This window comes from Canis aureus, chromosome 1 (genome assembly GCF_053574225.1).
Source record: "Canis aureus isolate CA01 chromosome 1, VMU_Caureus_v.1.0, whole genome shotgun sequence".
Lineage (NCBI taxonomy): Eukaryota > Metazoa > Chordata > Mammalia > Carnivora > Canidae > Canis > Canis aureus.
Window position 1 is genome coordinate 31050805 of NC_135611.1, and position 17107 is coordinate 31067911.

General features: G+C 39.4%; 1 protein-coding gene across 5 annotated transcripts in view; it reads left to right on the top strand.

Moving 5' to 3' along the window:
- ARFGEF3 (ARFGEF family member 3) overlaps positions 1 to 17107 on the top strand; it is a 172855-nt gene that overhangs the window by 61836 nt on the left and 93912 nt on the right. For 2 of the 5 annotated variants that reach the window (XM_077894383.1, XM_077894416.1), the window contains exons 6-9: positions 7412 to 7543; positions 11034 to 11156; positions 14636 to 14678; positions 16990 to 17068. In XM_077894383.1, coding sequence (XP_077750509.1) covers positions 7412 to 7543; positions 11034 to 11156; positions 14636 to 14678; positions 16990 to 17068 — 377 coding nt within the window. The remainder of the gene's footprint in view (positions 1 to 7411; positions 7544 to 11033; positions 11157 to 14635; positions 14679 to 16989; positions 17069 to 17107) is intronic. The other 3 variants (XM_077894390.1, XM_077894397.1, XM_077894407.1) reach the window with 3 other exon arrangements.

Below are 17107 nucleotides of genomic sequence, written 5' to 3' on the forward strand. Positions count from 1 at the left end.
TGAGTGTTCTCATTATTTTCATATTCCCTTTTTTGTGTGTATGTGGTAAGAACATTTAACATGAAATCTACCTTCTAAGCGTAGGATATGGTAGTATTAACTACAGGCACTGTGTTGCTCAGCAGATGTCTAGAACTAAACTTTACACCCATTGAATAGTAACTTCCCATCCCCCCTTCCCTTCAGCCCCTGGCAATTACCAACCTAGTCTCTGTAGGATTTTGACTATTTAAGTACCCTATATCAGTTTGCTTTTAAAATGACAAGTGTAATTTCTGGTTACAGCAAGAAAGCATAGTGGCCTGTTAGCCCTTTGGCATGTGAAGGATGAGAAGGGAAATGCAGCTGTTCCTGCCTAGCCAATCTCCCTGCTGATGGAGCTGAGGACTGTGGTGGAGGGGGGTGGATGGATGACAGGTTGTTCCAGGACCTTCTGGGGGGGAGGGGAAGTGCTGCCAGAGTTCCAAGCTACCTTCCAGAGGAGGAGGAGGAGGCTGCCTTTACCATCCTCACAGAAACCAGTTTTCGAATGAGAATCTGAGAGATTCAAGATGTCATCCCTGAAGAGTGGACACACATGGCCGTGAACCTCCCAAGTTAAGGCTGTTTACTGAAGGTATCTAGAAATCAGAGTAAAGACTCAGCAGGCCTTTTCAGGTAGAATAAAACATCAAAACATAGTGGTCTACCAAAACCTGTAAAGGAAAACCAAGTGTTGTTTTTTTGTTTTTGTTTTTGTTTTTGTTTTTTGTTGGTTTTTTTTTTTTTTTTTTTTGTCTTTTGGAAAAAAAAAAGATCTCGGCTCCAAAGCAACATAAAGATAAAGGCGTTCTGGCTTCGTGGCAAGAAGCCCTGGCTCGGGAGTAGCACTGTTTGGATGTAAACCCCAGCTCTGCTGCCTCCACCCACCTGTGGTGTTCTTGGCTACCTCCCTGGGCCTAGCGTCTGTTCTCTGCTGAAGCCACAGTGGTAGTGTGGTTGTGCCATTTGGACAAGGAAGGTAGAATCCATTGAAGAAGCTGTTAGTGCGGATCTAGCCACACAGTAAGGCCTTGCTGCTGCCTTGGGGGAGCGGCAGGTCCATCACGATGTCCCCTGGATAACGCTTTTCTGGCCAGGACCCTGGCAGGATGGGGCATCCAGCGAAGCTTCCTGAGAGAACAGTAACTCATTCACTAGCTCTCCAGCTCTTCATGTCCTGCTGTGGCCCTCTGCAATCCCTCAGTTGGGGAAGCGTCCCCCGTGTGATAGGAGCATGAAGGTAGTGAAGCCGGGGTCAAACCATCATGGAAATGTGTGTTGCTTCCAATGCTGGCTTGGACTTTATAGTCCATGAAAAAAGCTTGAGATGACATTCCCTTGAAGGAAGGACTTGATGAAGATCTAGAAAATAAATATCTCATCATGTATTTGATGGTGAGGCCTTCCACTGGAGCCTGCAGGCCCACTGATGAGGTTCTCGGCCCTTCCCCTCCTGCAGGCCCACGAGCAGACTCTTCCACTGCCCCGTTCACAGCAGGACGTGATTTCGTCTGCAGTTCTGCTCCTCACTCCATCTGCCTTTCTGCTCTGGTCACTGGATATGTTGGAACACTCCCCAGCGTAGCAGGACTGTGGAGACTGCTTGGTTACAGGTGTGAGAATCACCATCTCAGCGTGCCTTTGGTAAATGGCAGTGTGCAGAATTGCCCCCCTGGGCCTCGACAGCAGCTTCAAGAGAGTAAGACTCCAGCTCTTTTGTCTGGCTGGTCCATGGGAAGGACATTCCCAAGGCAGTCTGCTGACAGAGGCCGAGTGATCCCCGAGCATGACAAGCACCACAGATCCTAGGGCCAGAGCTTCACACTCTGCTGCACTGCTCAAAAAGCCAACAACAGACACACCCTGGAGAGTGCTCCTGCTGCTGGGAAGAATAGTGGACATTTATCCTGCAACCCATCAGATTTCTATGAGGTATAAGTTCCATTTCCAGGCCCTCCCATGGCCATTCTCTCTCCGAGCTGGTAATTCTGAGGAGGCATGACAACATATCTTGCCACTTGTTATGGTGAGAGACAAGTACATAAACTCAAAGACAATAATGTATAGCTGTCCCTCATATTTATTTAGCACTTACTCTGTGCCAGTCACTGTTTTAAGAGCTTTACCTATAGTAAATCTTATAATCCACACAATACCATGAAGCAGTATTATCCATATCTGACAGATAAGGCAACTGACACATAGAGGCTCACCAACTTCCCAAAAGTCAGAGAGCTCAAAAGTGGTGGACATGGGATGCAAGACCAGTGGCTGTGACTGAGCTTCTACTCTTCGCACTGTGTTGCACATCTGTCACCAGCTTGGTTGCAGAAGGCCCACCTCATGGGGGCTCTTATGATCTCCTCTGTAAATAGTGGAACCATCAAAGAGGCTACCCCCAGCTTCATCCCAAACCATGTTCAGGAAAGAATACCATACAGATCCAGTGTTGGAGTTAAACTAATCCTGCCTTTTGTCTTTAAAACATGTCTTTTGATTAAGAGTATAATATATATCAGTTGACTACTAACGGTGATCAAAAATCAGAACAAGGGGCAGGCTTAGGTTCCTATATAAGGCTGGCCATTTTCAGTAGTTACTTGATTAGGTTTTGGCTTTTTCCTCTTTATATTCCTGAAACTGTTATCTATGGGAGACTTATAGTCACCAAGCTCTGGAGGCCTTACTTTTACATTGGTGGTTCTCATCAAATGGCTTCACATTAGAATCACCTGGGAAGTATTAGTAAAAAGAAGATGCCTACAGTTGCCCCCAGAAATTCTGAGTTTTTTGGTCTTGGGGGATCTTAAGCATTCACATTTTGTAAAAGCTCCCCAGTGATCCTGCTTTAGAAGCCAAGTTGACAACAACTACTCTGATGGCTACTCTTCTCTCCCACCAACCTTTGCTGTAAAACCATGTCAGAATGAGCCATGGTACTCTAAAACCTCAGACTGTGGTCCACCAACCAGATGCATCAGCAGCACTTGGGAGCTTATTAGAGATGCAGAACCTCAGGCTTTACCCCCAGACCCATGAATAAAAGTCTGTTTTCTAATTAGAGCTCCCTTGTGATTCATGGGCCTATCCAAGTTTAAGAAGCAGTGTCACATGTGTCAGCATACTCTCATTTTAAATGGTCCAAAACCCAGGCAAGAGCTGCCCCTGTCCCCAAAAATGGTAACCTACCAGCAGCAGCATCCCCTCTATGGTGACCCCTCAGTAAGTGCAGGCTTTTGATTCTCCTATCATCCCTCTTGTCCTTCATCTCCTGCCAGATCACCTCTACACTTTTCCCTTCCCATTTGTCAGTGCTTGACATGTATCAGGTGTATTTCTTATGCTTTAACAGTCTAATCTGCTACAGAGCTGTCCTACTGTTGCTTCTGAAGCCATAAGGCCCACTGTCAGCCTTTAAAAAGGGGGAGAATGCCTCTACCCCATTCTGTAATTATGTAATCTGGCACAGGATAAGCAGATCTATTTATGTGAAAAGCATAGCAACAATTTATAAATATAAGCATATGGATCAGTAGTTACAAATACTAGATTATTAGATGAATAATGTATAGACAATTTAAGAAAGAATAATAGTAGAACCATCTGAAATCATTATTTACATTAGCTACACAAGAGAGGAATAAACATTTTTCTCACTGGCCTTTATGGTTCCTCAAATTTGCAAAACAGCTCAGACCCTCTCAGTTCTCACCATAGAAGTCACTTAAATTATTTTTCAATGGTTGGTGGCAGGCAAAATAAAACCCTCTCCCTGTAAAGACATCCATGTTCTAACCCCTGGAAACTGTGAATATGTTAGATTGTATGGCAAAGGGGAATGAACTTTGCAGATGGAATTAAGACTGTTACTCAGCTTTAAGTAAGACTGTTGATCTTAAAAATAGCATCAACGAAAAGAACTATGTAAGAAAGTTATACTGCCACAAAAAAAGTTATTCTGTAGATTTAAGCGCAGTGATTTTGTAGATTCTCAGGTGCTTCTCACCTGCTCATTGAAAATCTGCATCTTGGTTTTGAAAGCAGGACGTTCTAGCCTAAAACTAGTGCTTCACTCCTAGAAGTTTTCTTACTTGTATCTGGACTTTTCATAAAAATAAGTAACTTAACGAAAAAAAAAAAAGTTCTATTGTCACTTTTGCTATAGCTTGGGAAACTATTTAAAAAACACCTTAAAATCAATTATTTAAAGCTCCTGTGGAAATGTTGAGAAAGAATCCAGACATTCTCTTCTTTCTTACCCTGATGCACATTGACTTTTACTCAAGAACAGTGTTTACCCTGAAACCTGTTGATCAGGAAATGGGGATGTGTACTTAACTATGAAAAATGAGCCCATTTCCCCAAGGCACTGTTGAAACTGTAAGAGGATCATTAAACATGTAAAATGTAAATAAAGCCTTTATTTGTATGTCTATCTTTAACTTGTTTAATTAAATTGTAATAAGGAAAGTTTTTCAGAGCATAGTTTTCCATGATATAGGAGGAATATGAAAATCATCAAATTTAGAAATGGATAATTATGAAATATGTAATATGTGTTTTGTCCAATTTCATGAATAATCAGAAATAAAAACTCTCTATGGATACATAATACTTCTCTTAATTGGTTGAAAACTAGACCAAGGTTTCTTTTAGTACGATGCCCAATTTAGCAGATCTGCTGTTGAGTTTTCCAAGAGTAGTTACTTTAATATTGGAGAAAGCTGTAGGAATAAAAATTGCCAAGGACTTTGGATAAAGGAAGAAGAGAAGCCAGAGCCAGAAGGTCTGTAGAGCGAATTTGAAAATGGTTAATGTTTCATTGGAAAAATTCAGGGTATATTCTCATGCCTTCTCTAGGCTCCTCTGTGGGATTTTTCAAAATGAAAAAGCCTTGTTGATCAATGTGTATTTTTTGGTTTCCTTATTGACTTATGGGAAACTTCCAGTCTTTGATCTTGTTAAGTTCAAGCAAAGTCTATCTCAAAGACCATTTTTTTTTTCTTTAAGATTCTTAGTTTTAGGGTCCTGCCTCTTTGACTCCATCTATCCATCTATCCCTCAGTTGTAAAACACTGGTTAATAATAATAACCAACTAATAATAATGGTAGCTGCTAGCCACTGAGTCCCTAGGGTATGTCAATAAGTAGTGTCTTTTTTTTTTTTTTTGTACATTCTCCTCTCATCTTTCCCACAACGAAGACAGATAAAGAATCCCAAGAAAAGTGAGGATAATTTGCTTGTCCAAGTTTCTACAGTGAGACATTCAAATTCAGACTTTTTATATTTCAAATATGGGCTGTTAACCACTATGGTATATTGCTTCCTTGCTCTCAGCCTTTAAAAATGTTGGTAGGATCCTGCCATCATAATATTGGCAACCAACTGAAATTCTTAGGAGTCTTATCCACCTTGGCTTTTTACCACGATGCTTAGTTAGAAAATGGCTGTATGGTGTTTTCACATATGAAGCAGCAGTATTGGTGAATTTTACGTTTTTTGTGACCATAGATTCAAGTGACTGTTAGGTTTATGCCTCTTTCTTGGGTATCTTTATATATCGATACTCAGTTTATATTTTATGAGCATTATACTAGCATCAGATGATCTAATGTTTTTATGTTTCTAGTTTTATTTAGTATCACTTGTTACCAAAGGGAATTTAAAACCATGAAGGCTGAAGACCTGCTGCCAAATATTCCAATTCCAAGCCAAATGATTCTAGTTGTCACTAAAGGATTTTTTTAATTGGGCTTACTGCTAACTCCTGAGTGTCCAATGATTTCTTTTCTTTTCTTTTCTTTTCTTTTCTTTTCTTTTCTTTTCTTTTCTTTTCTTTTCTTTTCTTTTCTTTTCTTTTCTTTTCTTTTCTTTCCTTAAATGTAATAGCATTATTCCTGAGACATACAGCAAATAAAATATTCTCTACAATTAAGGAGCAGATTAGTCTGCAGATAAAATCCAGAAGAAAAGTGCATAGGTGACCCAGTCAGTTTTTCTTGGAAGCATCTTGTTTGTTATGTTCTCTCTAACCCCACCTCCTGGCAAGAAAATTGGTCAAAGGAGCCCAGATTATGGTCTCAAATTGGCTGAGGCCTATGAAGTAAGGAAATCCTGTTCGCAGGAGTGTCTCCACTTTTCCTTCTGGAAACACTTTCTTTCTTCCTTGTGGGCCTGTTTCTTTACTGACCCTGATTTGATTCCTTTGAGGTGTCTGTTCTTTGGTTATTTGCTGCCGGGTAGGCTTTGAGCAAACTAGTCCTTTTGCAAAGACTTTCCACCTTTCCCTGGAATGTCTGACTTACATAGCTCTTGAAGAATTTATTTGGAGTTAGAAGACATGGAAAGCAGTGCAGAGATCCTCTCTACTTCATTTTGGGCTGCTTCACAGGGCAAAGGGTAAAGTTCAATAGACCTTCTGTAGACTAAGGTGCAGGAATTAAAGGGTTGAGGCCTCTTAAGGCCATTTTAATAAGCCAGCTTAAGCCAAGAAGAATATGAAGAGGAGGAGAGAAGTCACAATCAGAGTTGTCCATATATGCTTGGACACCTTAAAAATTTCTGAAAGGAAAACCAACAAATTTCCTAACCTAGCATGATAGACTTACTTACACACGTTTCTTAGGAATAATAAAATAACTTCAATTCACTCTGTATGTGTGTGCGCACAACCAGCAGGAACCATATGATGAGGTGCCCTCTGTCACATACCCACCTGTTACAGCAGTTCACCTAGAAATGGCTTGGCCACTGAATTGTCATGATTCAATGTAAGGTTTAGGTTTGTAGTAACAATCAAAATTGGTTTTGGTTCTAATGTGATCAACAAGCTTTCATCATATTATTCCCTATATAAAAAGACATTTCTTCTTCTTGTAGCTTAATTTTTGATCTCCTGTTTTTTATCACCATAAATTATTTTTCATCTCCATAAAGATTTTCCAATTGAAAACATATAGCTCTTCTGTTTATGGAACTTGTTAGTGCTCAGTATCATGCACTGTTTTAACAAAACTGTGCCACCAGCCCTGTTCAGATAGGAAAGAGAAGGCAAATGCATGGTTTAACAAAGTGAACGTCGTATGCACTTTGCAAAGATAAACAAATTTCTTTTGTGGCAGCCGCTTTAAAATTTGTTATCACTTTGGCCAATGTTATATGTCTATGACATTCTACTATGCTGCTTCATACTTAATAATAATGATTCTACCCCGGTGATTAATAATAATGATTCTTAACCTCGTACTGTTATTTATTGGTCCCTTACTTGATGATACTACTGACTCTTGTTGCTTGTGTATGGCTTGCAGACTTGTGTTTTCTTGTTCTTTTTCCTTCTGCCTTTTGGATTTGTTTTGCTTCATTAACTCTTTGTGGTTTTGCCCTCAGCTGTGTCTAGCATGCCATAAAGCTGGACGTCCAGAAATGCATGAAATGGTCAAAATGTCCATTACGAAACTCCTCACTGCCCTGTGTCTTCGTGCGTTCCCTGGAGATCAGGGGCCTGGGGCTTTTCACAAGGTATTTGACTTGGCCCTTTGAGCCTCTGGCAGAGATACAGAACTGGGACTTTTAAGTGTCAGTTCTGCTCTACGAAAGCAAAGGGCATGGGGAGGTAGAAGTGCCATTGGAAGTACTGCAAGAAGAAACTGAGGAGCCTCTTCCCAGAAACTCAGCCTGCCTTTGGACTTGGTATTCTCTTACCTTCTCTGATTCACTGTGCTCATGTTAGCACTGCTCCAAGATAGAGGCAGAAAAACATTTATGAAGTGAAAAATCACTGGCCTTGAACACAGTGGTCAGGTTTATCATGGAAAACCTAGCTCGATGACCCTTACTGGTTTACCAGTTTATTATTATTATAGCAAGTAGGAGAAACTTTTTGTTAGGATATGTCAAGATAGCTGATACAGCATTTCTTTCTGTGGACTTAAAAATAGTGATATTATCAGGTATGTGGTCATTTTTATTTTTAAAAGGATACCCTTTTGGGGGATCCCTGAGTGGCTTAGCAGTTTAGCAGCTGCCTTTGGCCCAGGGCATGATCCTGGAGTCCCGGGATCGAGTCCCACATTGGACTCCCTGAATGGAGCCTGCTTCTCCCTCTGCCTGTGTCTCTGCCTGTGTGTGTGTGTGTGTTTCATGAATAAATAAATAAAATCTTTTTTAAAAAGGATACCCTTTTATCCAGTAAATATTTACACATCCAGCTTTAGCAGAATGAGCTTCTTAGATTAACACTCTTTTTTTAAAAAAAGATTTTATTTATTTATTCATGAGAGGCACATAGGCAGAGGGAGAAGCAGGCTCCCTGCAGGGAGCCCGATGCAGGACCCCGGGGTCATGACCTGAGCCAAAGGCTGACACTTAACCATTGAGCCACCCAGGTGCCCCATTTTTTTTAAGTAGGCTCTACACCCAGCACAGAGTCCAACTTGGAACTTGAACCCATAACTCTGAGATCAAGACCTGAGCTGAGATCAACAGTTCGGTAACCAACTGAGCTACCCAGGCACCCCAGATTAATACCTGTTTTTTAGGGTTTCCTTTCCCTTTTTTAAAAATTTAAATTCAGTTTGTCAACATATAGTATAATACTCAGTGCTCATCCCATCAAGTGTCTTCCTTAGCGCCTGTCTCCCAGTTACCCCATCCCTCCACCTACCTCCCCTTTGGCAACCCTTTGTTTGTTTCCCAGACTTGGGAGTCTCTCATGGTTTGTCTTCCTCTATAATTTTTCCCCACTCAGTTTTAAAAACAGAGTAAGCATGCAATGAGTCACTCCAAGTGTTGTACACCTGGTAGAGGCAACTGAACAAAAGAGGTAGTGGTGACATTAAAACTCAAACACATTTGGTATTTAGGAAGTTCTTGCCCATATACTGAACCATACGTATTACATAAACTCCAGTTCCTCATCCATGCTTTCTTTCATGGGTCCAAAGTGACCGATAAAATTTTTGAAGGGAGGTTGTATAGCTCATATAGCTCTCTGTACCTAAAAGAATCATGCTTATATTGAGCATGAGTTCAGCTTTCAAAATAGCTACTCTTTCATCTTTAATACTTCTACAGCTTCAAAATCCCCCTTAAATTTATTTTAGTGCTCAGAGATCTTAAAGATCAGCAGCTATAAAGGCTTCTGGAGAGAATGTAGGATTTAAAGAAAACTGTTAAATTTTGAGGCATGAATAGTCCTGCTGTGCCTAATTACACTACGGAGAATTTGTTGCATCAAAGTGAAACCCTGCACTCATTTGGATTTATTTCCTGGGTTTGTGCATCATTTCATGACACGCCAAGTATAAGCCTTCCAAGATTAAGACACCTTTTTTTCTAAGTATGTATAATCTGTGGCTTCAAGTACATTATAATCCATCATCATTGGAGAAAATGAATTTAAAACTTACATGCCCTTCAATGGTAATTAGAAAAATAAATATTTTGGAATTTTCTTTTTTACATAAAAATGAATTAATCTAAACCAACTTCCAATTAAATTTATGAGTTTTAAATGCTCACTTGGACTATTCAGCATCCAATAGGAGATAAATTAAACTGTTGGAAAATATTTATTTTTTTCATCATTAATTTTACCAAAAAGGTTATGACAAGCCTGACAAGAAGTTCCAGTGTAGACAGTAGTGGCAACAAAGGTTAACACTTAGGATCTCTCCCATCTCACTTCTCATCCATCAAATTAAATTTGTCATTGAGGTGAGAACACTTTATTTTTATCGTAGATAAACTCAGAGTTATTCCTAGAAAAATAATTTCAGTACATTAAATCCCTTCTTTTTCTTTTTGTGGGTCTAAATATAGTTAGCAAACAGGAAAGGATGGCCTACCTTATAGAGGGAAAATGCAGTAAATTTAAAGCGCACATTTATTGTTATGCCCATCTCCATTGTTTCCAGAAGAATTAAGAGACAGTAAAATCTAAAAAGTCCTGACATTAAACATCATCATCATCAAAGGAGGGTTGGGCTTGATTTTTTTGGTTCGTTTTGGTTTTGTTTTTTTCCCAAATTGGGATTTTTCCATGCTGCAGTCATCGGGGAGTCCTCTCAGGTCCAACCTGATATTCAGACTTGCAAGACCCAAATAGGCCACAAGTGGCATTACATCTGCTCAGCAGATACACACAGGGAAGAGAGGCAGGGCCCTGGCAGGCATTTCTCTGTCACAGGAAGGAGTCCCTGCCTCTGAGTGGTTCAGAGCCAGTCTGTGGCTCTCAAATGCCAGCCTCAGAGCAAGAAGATGAGAGCCACCCCGGTGGGTGCAGTCACCTTGGCTGCCAAGCCTCCATGTTTCAACTGTGTTAAGGAAGTGGAATGTCCTTAAGTCTGTGAACAGAACTGGCAGATGTCCCTCGGAGGATGTGAGCAACAAGATGCGCCCAGAAAACCCAAACCTGAACTTCTCACCAGATTTTTAAAGTCCATCCACATTGTTCTCAATTTAGATGCAACTTAGAAATTGAGAGACACTTTTCACCCTAAGCCATGCTGCTTGGTAACCCAGCCCATGGTCCACCTCTACCAGGATTCCAGAAGAGCCCAGCCAGAGAGTTACCCAAGATCGAGCTTGTTTATAGTGCAGGAGAAAGGGATTCAGTAACCCTTTCCCCATAATTCATAACTCAGGAGTGAGTAAATTCTGTTCCTGTTTGGCCATGGCCGGAGGTTTTCCTGATTAACTTCCAGCCCCCTGCAACTCCTCTCGGTAGAATTACTTGGCATATCTAAAAATCACTAATTTGCATTCTCTAATGATGCTCTGGGTAAGTTCTAAGAGTGGTAACCTTTAGGAAAAAGGTGACTTGCCTGGAGGCTTAAAAACAAATTTTCAAGATTTTAAATATTTCTAGTACTCATTGATAATTAGTCCTCAATCAGGCTGACTTTCTACTTAAGAGAGATTTATTATCCTCTCTGGTCAATTCCAAAGCATGTCGGGAACCAACTGATACCCACAGAGCGTGTATGTTGCTATCTTATTTCTTTACCAGGTGTGCATTGAGACTTACATATGTAGCTGTCACCAGCGTAGTATAAACACTGCTGTGCGGGCAACTCTGAGTCAAATGCTGAGTGACTTGACTTTACAGTTACGACAAAGGCAGGAGAATACGGTGAGCAGCCTTGCCGGTATGTGTGTAACTGCATGCGGTGTGTCCCACATCCCAGCGCTCCCTCCCCCACCTGCTGCCCTGGCTGTTTCCTACTGCAATAGTAGGAGGGGCTTGCTTGGTTTAGAAGAATGTTTATTTATACAAACTAAGCTCCTTAAATATATTTTTGCCTGTTTAAAGTTTTCGGAGTCCTTTTTTCCTTATGGCTCCTATCATTTTCTAGTCATTATTTTGTGATTCACTTTTGTTTTTTAATCATTTTTTTTAACTCAGGTTGAAAACTTTTACATAAAAATATTGTGTTGACACATTAACTAATACTAGAAGTAAGTTCCAAATTAGGAAAAACTAACAGCAATTAATTACATGTTTGAGGTGTAGTGTGTGTTTCTCTTTGTTAACTAAAAGATTGTGCCAGTAGGTCTTCCCTCACGTGCTGGTGCCATAAGGGTGAATGAAGCTCAGTTTGCCTTCTCTCTGTCGTTGAAGGCCATTGGAGCTTATTGATCTAAATTTGAACAGATTGTCTAAAATGAGCATTCCCTGGGAAAAATATAAATGTAATTGGCTTCTCATATATTTTATCTTTGGGGAGTGTTAGTGAAGAGATGATTCTTCTTTAAAATAGGTATGTGGGGTTCTTTTTTATCTGCTTCTGAATAATTCAGATTAAAATTCTTTTAAAATTTGCAAGAAGTATTCTGAAATGAACACTTTATTATTCTTTAGAATGGGAAATCTCAGTGGTAGTCTGAAATATCTCAGAAATTAACTTTACAGAAGTTAAGATCTCATATTCAACTGAAATCATTTCTAATTTTTACCTTCAATTATCTTCTAATTTTTAGAGTTGAATGAAACTTTAGGGTTTACCTAGTCAAATTCTTTTACCCTTCATTTTACAGATGAGGAAGATGAAACCCAGAGAGGTGAAATTGAAATCTGAAATGCATGAGCTTATCAGTGAAAGAAAGAGCCAGAACTAAGCACCTGGGCTCCTAACCCCTGCTGTGACAGACAGGGTTGAAAAAGCAACATTAATCTGAAAAAGCAAATACTGATTTTTTTTTTAATGTTTGCTATGTCCACAGCCCAAGTTTCTATTAAAAAATTATTTTATCTTGAGATGCTATTTCCTTAGGTTACCCTTTGTTAAAAACTACTTCATTTAAACTAGTATTTTGAATATGGTAGCATGGAAATAATAGTTTAAAAGAAATTCAAATTATAAATAGAAAATATGCTACAGAAAAAAACAGTTAAGAAAAAACACTAAAGCACATTGTAATAGAAATAAACCTTAAATGTTGAAAATCTTATATTAATCATGTACTCATACTTCATCCTTACTAAATGGCAACCTGATAAGGTAATATAATACTAATGGTATCTTCATGTTTTAACATGAAACACTTAAATGAAACTTTGTAGTATCAAAGTGATTTTAATTGTATCCCTTTGCTGAATCTTTTTAAAATTTTAAGTAGAAGAATATTAGGTTTCAAGTAAAATGACAGCCTTTTAGCTCACATTGCTCTTCCATGAGACAGGTAACAGGTAGAGAGCTATAGAGGTGTGGACCAAACCCAGAGTATGCAACTATTGATCACGGGGTTACAAGTTTGAGTCCCATGTTGGGTGTAGAGATTGGTTAAAAATAATATTAAAAAAAAAAAAAGAACCTAGAGGGTTGTCTGCCTCTGTCTGTGATACTATGTGTCTAATAAGCCCTCTGGCCTGCTCATCACTGACCATCTGGACTTACCCAGCCTGAGGCAAGATCCCAAATTAGGTGGAAAACTAGTATTTCCTGTCATTTCCTTTCTATTACTCATGCAGTCCCCAGAGATGCTTCCATGACCCAGAAAAGTAATTCTCAGGGTGCTAATATTTGAAGCATATGTGATATCTACTAGAGGGAGACATAAGTTTTGTCAGCTAAAAATGGTAATTTTTTAAAAAGCCTTTAAAGGGAAGTGGTCTATAGGAATGGTGAGTTTCATTAAAAGGAGATTGCGTGTTCTCTCATGGCGCACCTAGCATTACCTAGGAAAGATGTGTAATGTGTAGCATGACCCATCACGGGAAAGAATCATGAGCCATGTCACAATTAGGAAGACTTAAATACAATGGAAAGAAAATAAATCTAGAATGCAAAAACATTAACATGGTAATGTTTGATTACAGTTGATCTTTGAATAACATGAGTTTGAACTACATGAGACCACTAATATACAGATTTTCTCCATAAATACAGTAATGTATTTTTTCTTCCTTATGAAGAAAAAAAAAAAAAGAAAATTAAGAAAACTTAATAACACTTTCTTTTTTCTATCTTACCTTATGATAAGAATACAGAATATATTACATATAATGTATAAAATATGTGTTAATTGACTTGTTTATATTATTGGTAAGGTTTCTGGTCAACAATAGGCTCTTAGTAGTCACGTTTTAGGGGAGTCAAAAGTGACACACAGATTTTTGGCTATATGGGGTGATCAGTTCCCCCAACTCACACATTGTTCATGGGTCAACTGTATCATCAACCTAATGTCTACCCCTACTCCCAGGACAGATTATGCAATTTGATTTTGTACCATCAGGATCTTGGAGTTATTATCAAACTTTGAATTATTGAATTATTTAGATGATGAAAGCTATTATTAGATTATAAGTTACTAATTTCAAAAAGCAAAAATGCCACACGTAAATACTTAGGGGGAAGGTGGTAGTGTTTCTCCTGTTCTCTAAATATGATTTAGATGTTTTTCCTCCAGAAAATGTTGTTCTACACTCTTATTTAGCCACTTCTGAGCTGTAGACATTGACATAGGATTTCAGTGAATGCTATGGAAGCAACTGAGCTTGCAAATTGATGAACAGAGAATAGTAAAAATATGCCCCTGTAACAAGTTTAAATAAGTTAAAACAGTGTCCTGGGATGATTTATATGTCTGGTAGTTGATTAGAATGAAAATACCCTCTTCTCTCCCAGTGCTCAGAGGTAGGGAGACCGAAGAACCTTTCTACAGACCTGTATTTTAAAGTTCAGGAACCTGATCCTTCTTATTACTAAGAATCTGTGTTTGTTAGGTGCCAATCAAAGTGTTGTCTGTGACCTTGGGACAAACTATCTGTGCAAAGGTAACTCACCAGTTTACGCAGGGGTAGCTCCAAGCCCTAGCTAAGCACCCTGGAATCATACAGTGTGTAAAGGACTTAAACCTTTGTGAAGATTGCAAACTCTTGAATGAATATTTTAGGACCTGATGAGCTCAGTTCCAGACATCAGAGTCTTTTCCTAAATACCATGAGTAATGAAATGCTATCAAGACCTGGAGGGTGCACTTAGGAGAGTTAGGTGAGCCCAGAGCACTCAGAATGACATTTGTTTCCTTGAATTTTCCATTGTCTAAGAGTCCAGGATTTTTGTGCGCAAATCTTCTAATTGTCTTGTGGTGTGTCTCCCTTACTAGATCATTGAAAACCCGGATGTCCCACAGGAGTTCAGGAATCAAGGTATTGGATTTGATTTTTGCTAGTTCAGTTTAAAAACCAGGTAGAAGGATGCATACTCTGTGCTTGGCGCTGGGGATGAAAGGGGTGAGTAGGGGCTCCCAGGGAGCTCTTAGGACGTTCTGCTTAACTTCGGCTTCCCAGCTATTACTTCATCAGCTGGTTCTTAATCTTCCTTCTGGTCCTGCACTCTGCCAGCCCCACCGATTACCGTTCCAACTATGTGAAGGATAGCAACTCTTCATATACCTTCCTGTTGGAGGCTGGAGGTTTTTGTGGGTATTATTATTATTATTATTATTATTATTATTATTATTATTATTGGTCATTGGTTTCTTTTGTTCTCCATGAAGCCAAGCTTATTAATTGTTAAAATGAGAATTAGATAGAGGGTTGTGGAAACCTTATTGACATTGAGCTACTAATACCACAAGTGTTTGTGAAATGCAACTTTTTTTAATATAGAGAAATGAATCTCACAGGAAATCTGGCAGTAGGACAAACAGCTCAGTTTAAGTGGGAGATGAAATCAAGGTAAAGAATTTCATTCTGACCCAGAGGAAAAGGAAAAATAAAGGTCCACATATAATTGACAAGCAGTTTGTTTTTTGGGTTGGGGGGGGCTTTTTTGTTTTGTTTTGTTTTTTACTTTGGTAGTATTATTTTCTGAAAGAGATATGAAAAATTCAGACCATCTAATTTAAAAAATTTAAATATATTTCAGATTTTATTCAGTAATTTTTTAAACATTTTTTTCTTAATTTCTTTTTTTTTTAAGATTTTATTTATTTATTAATGAGAGAGACGCAGAGACACAGGCAGAGGGAGAAGCAGGCTCCACGCAGGGAGACCAATGTGGGACTTGATCCCGGGACTCCAGGATCACGCCCTGCAGCCAAAGGCAGGCATTAAACCGCTGAGCCACCCATGGATCCCCTTTATTCAGTAATTTAAAAAATACTGGGCAATCTGCTTTTCTTTGATAGTTTTGCAGGTTAGTAATAAGAAAAGGTGGGGATGGGGGTGGTTATAGAAAGGATGGAAAGGACAATGAAAGGGGAAAGAAAAGCAGTCAAGGGGATCCCTGGGTGGCGCAGCGGTTTAGCGCCTGCCTTTGGCCCAGGGCGCGATCCTGGAGACCTGGGATCGAATCCCACGTCGGGCTCCCTGCATGGAGCCTGCTTCTCCCTCCTCCTGTGTCTCTGCCTCTCTCTCTCTCTCTCTCTCTCTGTCTATCATAAATAAATAAATCTTAAAAAAAAAAAGTTTTGAAAAGCAGTCAAACAGCCACAATTAGGAGAAACAGAATGAAGGAGAGAAATGAGGAACGTGTCAAGTCATTCTGCGTGGAAGACCATAACTTCTCAGGATTAGCCATTTCTTTTTCCTGTCCTCCTCTGACTTTACTATCATTTTCGGTCTTCTGTGCTTGCCATTTTTGCTCCAACTTCTCTGACCTCATGGTCATTCTTTTATCTCTGCATTTATCATACACTCAGCCACATTTGTATAGATATTTGAAGGTGTTTCTTGTAAGAAAAACAAATGCTTCCACCTGTTACTTCACTTGGCCCAACAATTCTGTCAGTTTGGGATTGTCTGCTCCCATTTCACCAAAGGGAGAACTGAGGCTTTCCCAAGCTCACACAGTAAGCAACTTGCGGACCAGTACTTGGACAGATTCTAAATTTCACCCTCTCTATAAAACATCCAGGGCTTCTGTGGAAGTTCTGTTGCTAGTTTCTGGGCATGAACACATTTGGAGGGAAAATTGTTTTTTCTGCCATTGTTCTCTTAGCAACTGTGTGCTCTGGGAAGCTGGACAGTGGGTTAAAATAGTAGAGATGGTGACTAAGTTATTTTGCCCTCTTTCCCTAGTTCCTTAGTTTGAAAAGCCCACCTTTCTTCCATGCCGCCAGTTTTTCCTCTCTTTGATACAACTCAGATCTGCTCAAAAGATCCAGAAATTCCAAAGGTCAGAATAAGGGATACATTGTAGCCTGCTGGCCTGAATATTGAGAAAATTGTTGTCAACTGTGTTTGTTTCTTAATTTAATCAAATATCCTTCCATTAAGTGTGAATGAGTTTTATTTATAATAGCAAACAATGTATTATTTTCTTTCTGAAGTATTTTACATTAGAAACGAATAATTGTATTTTCTATGATAATTTTAGTGGCTTAAGGGAGGCTCAGCATCTGAAAACCAGCTTTTCAGTCCTGAAGACATTAAAAGCAGAGGATGGAAGGACTGTTGAGGAAGCTTCTAGGGCTCTCTGCCCGTGTCTAATGCTTGTAACCTCTTCTGTTTGAAGGGTCAACAGTTGAGTCCCTCTGTGATGACCTTGTCTCTGTGCTCACTGTTCTGTGTGAGAAGCTGCAAGCCGCCATCAAGTAAGTGCCTTCCACATTGGTGTTCTTATTCACCAGTGG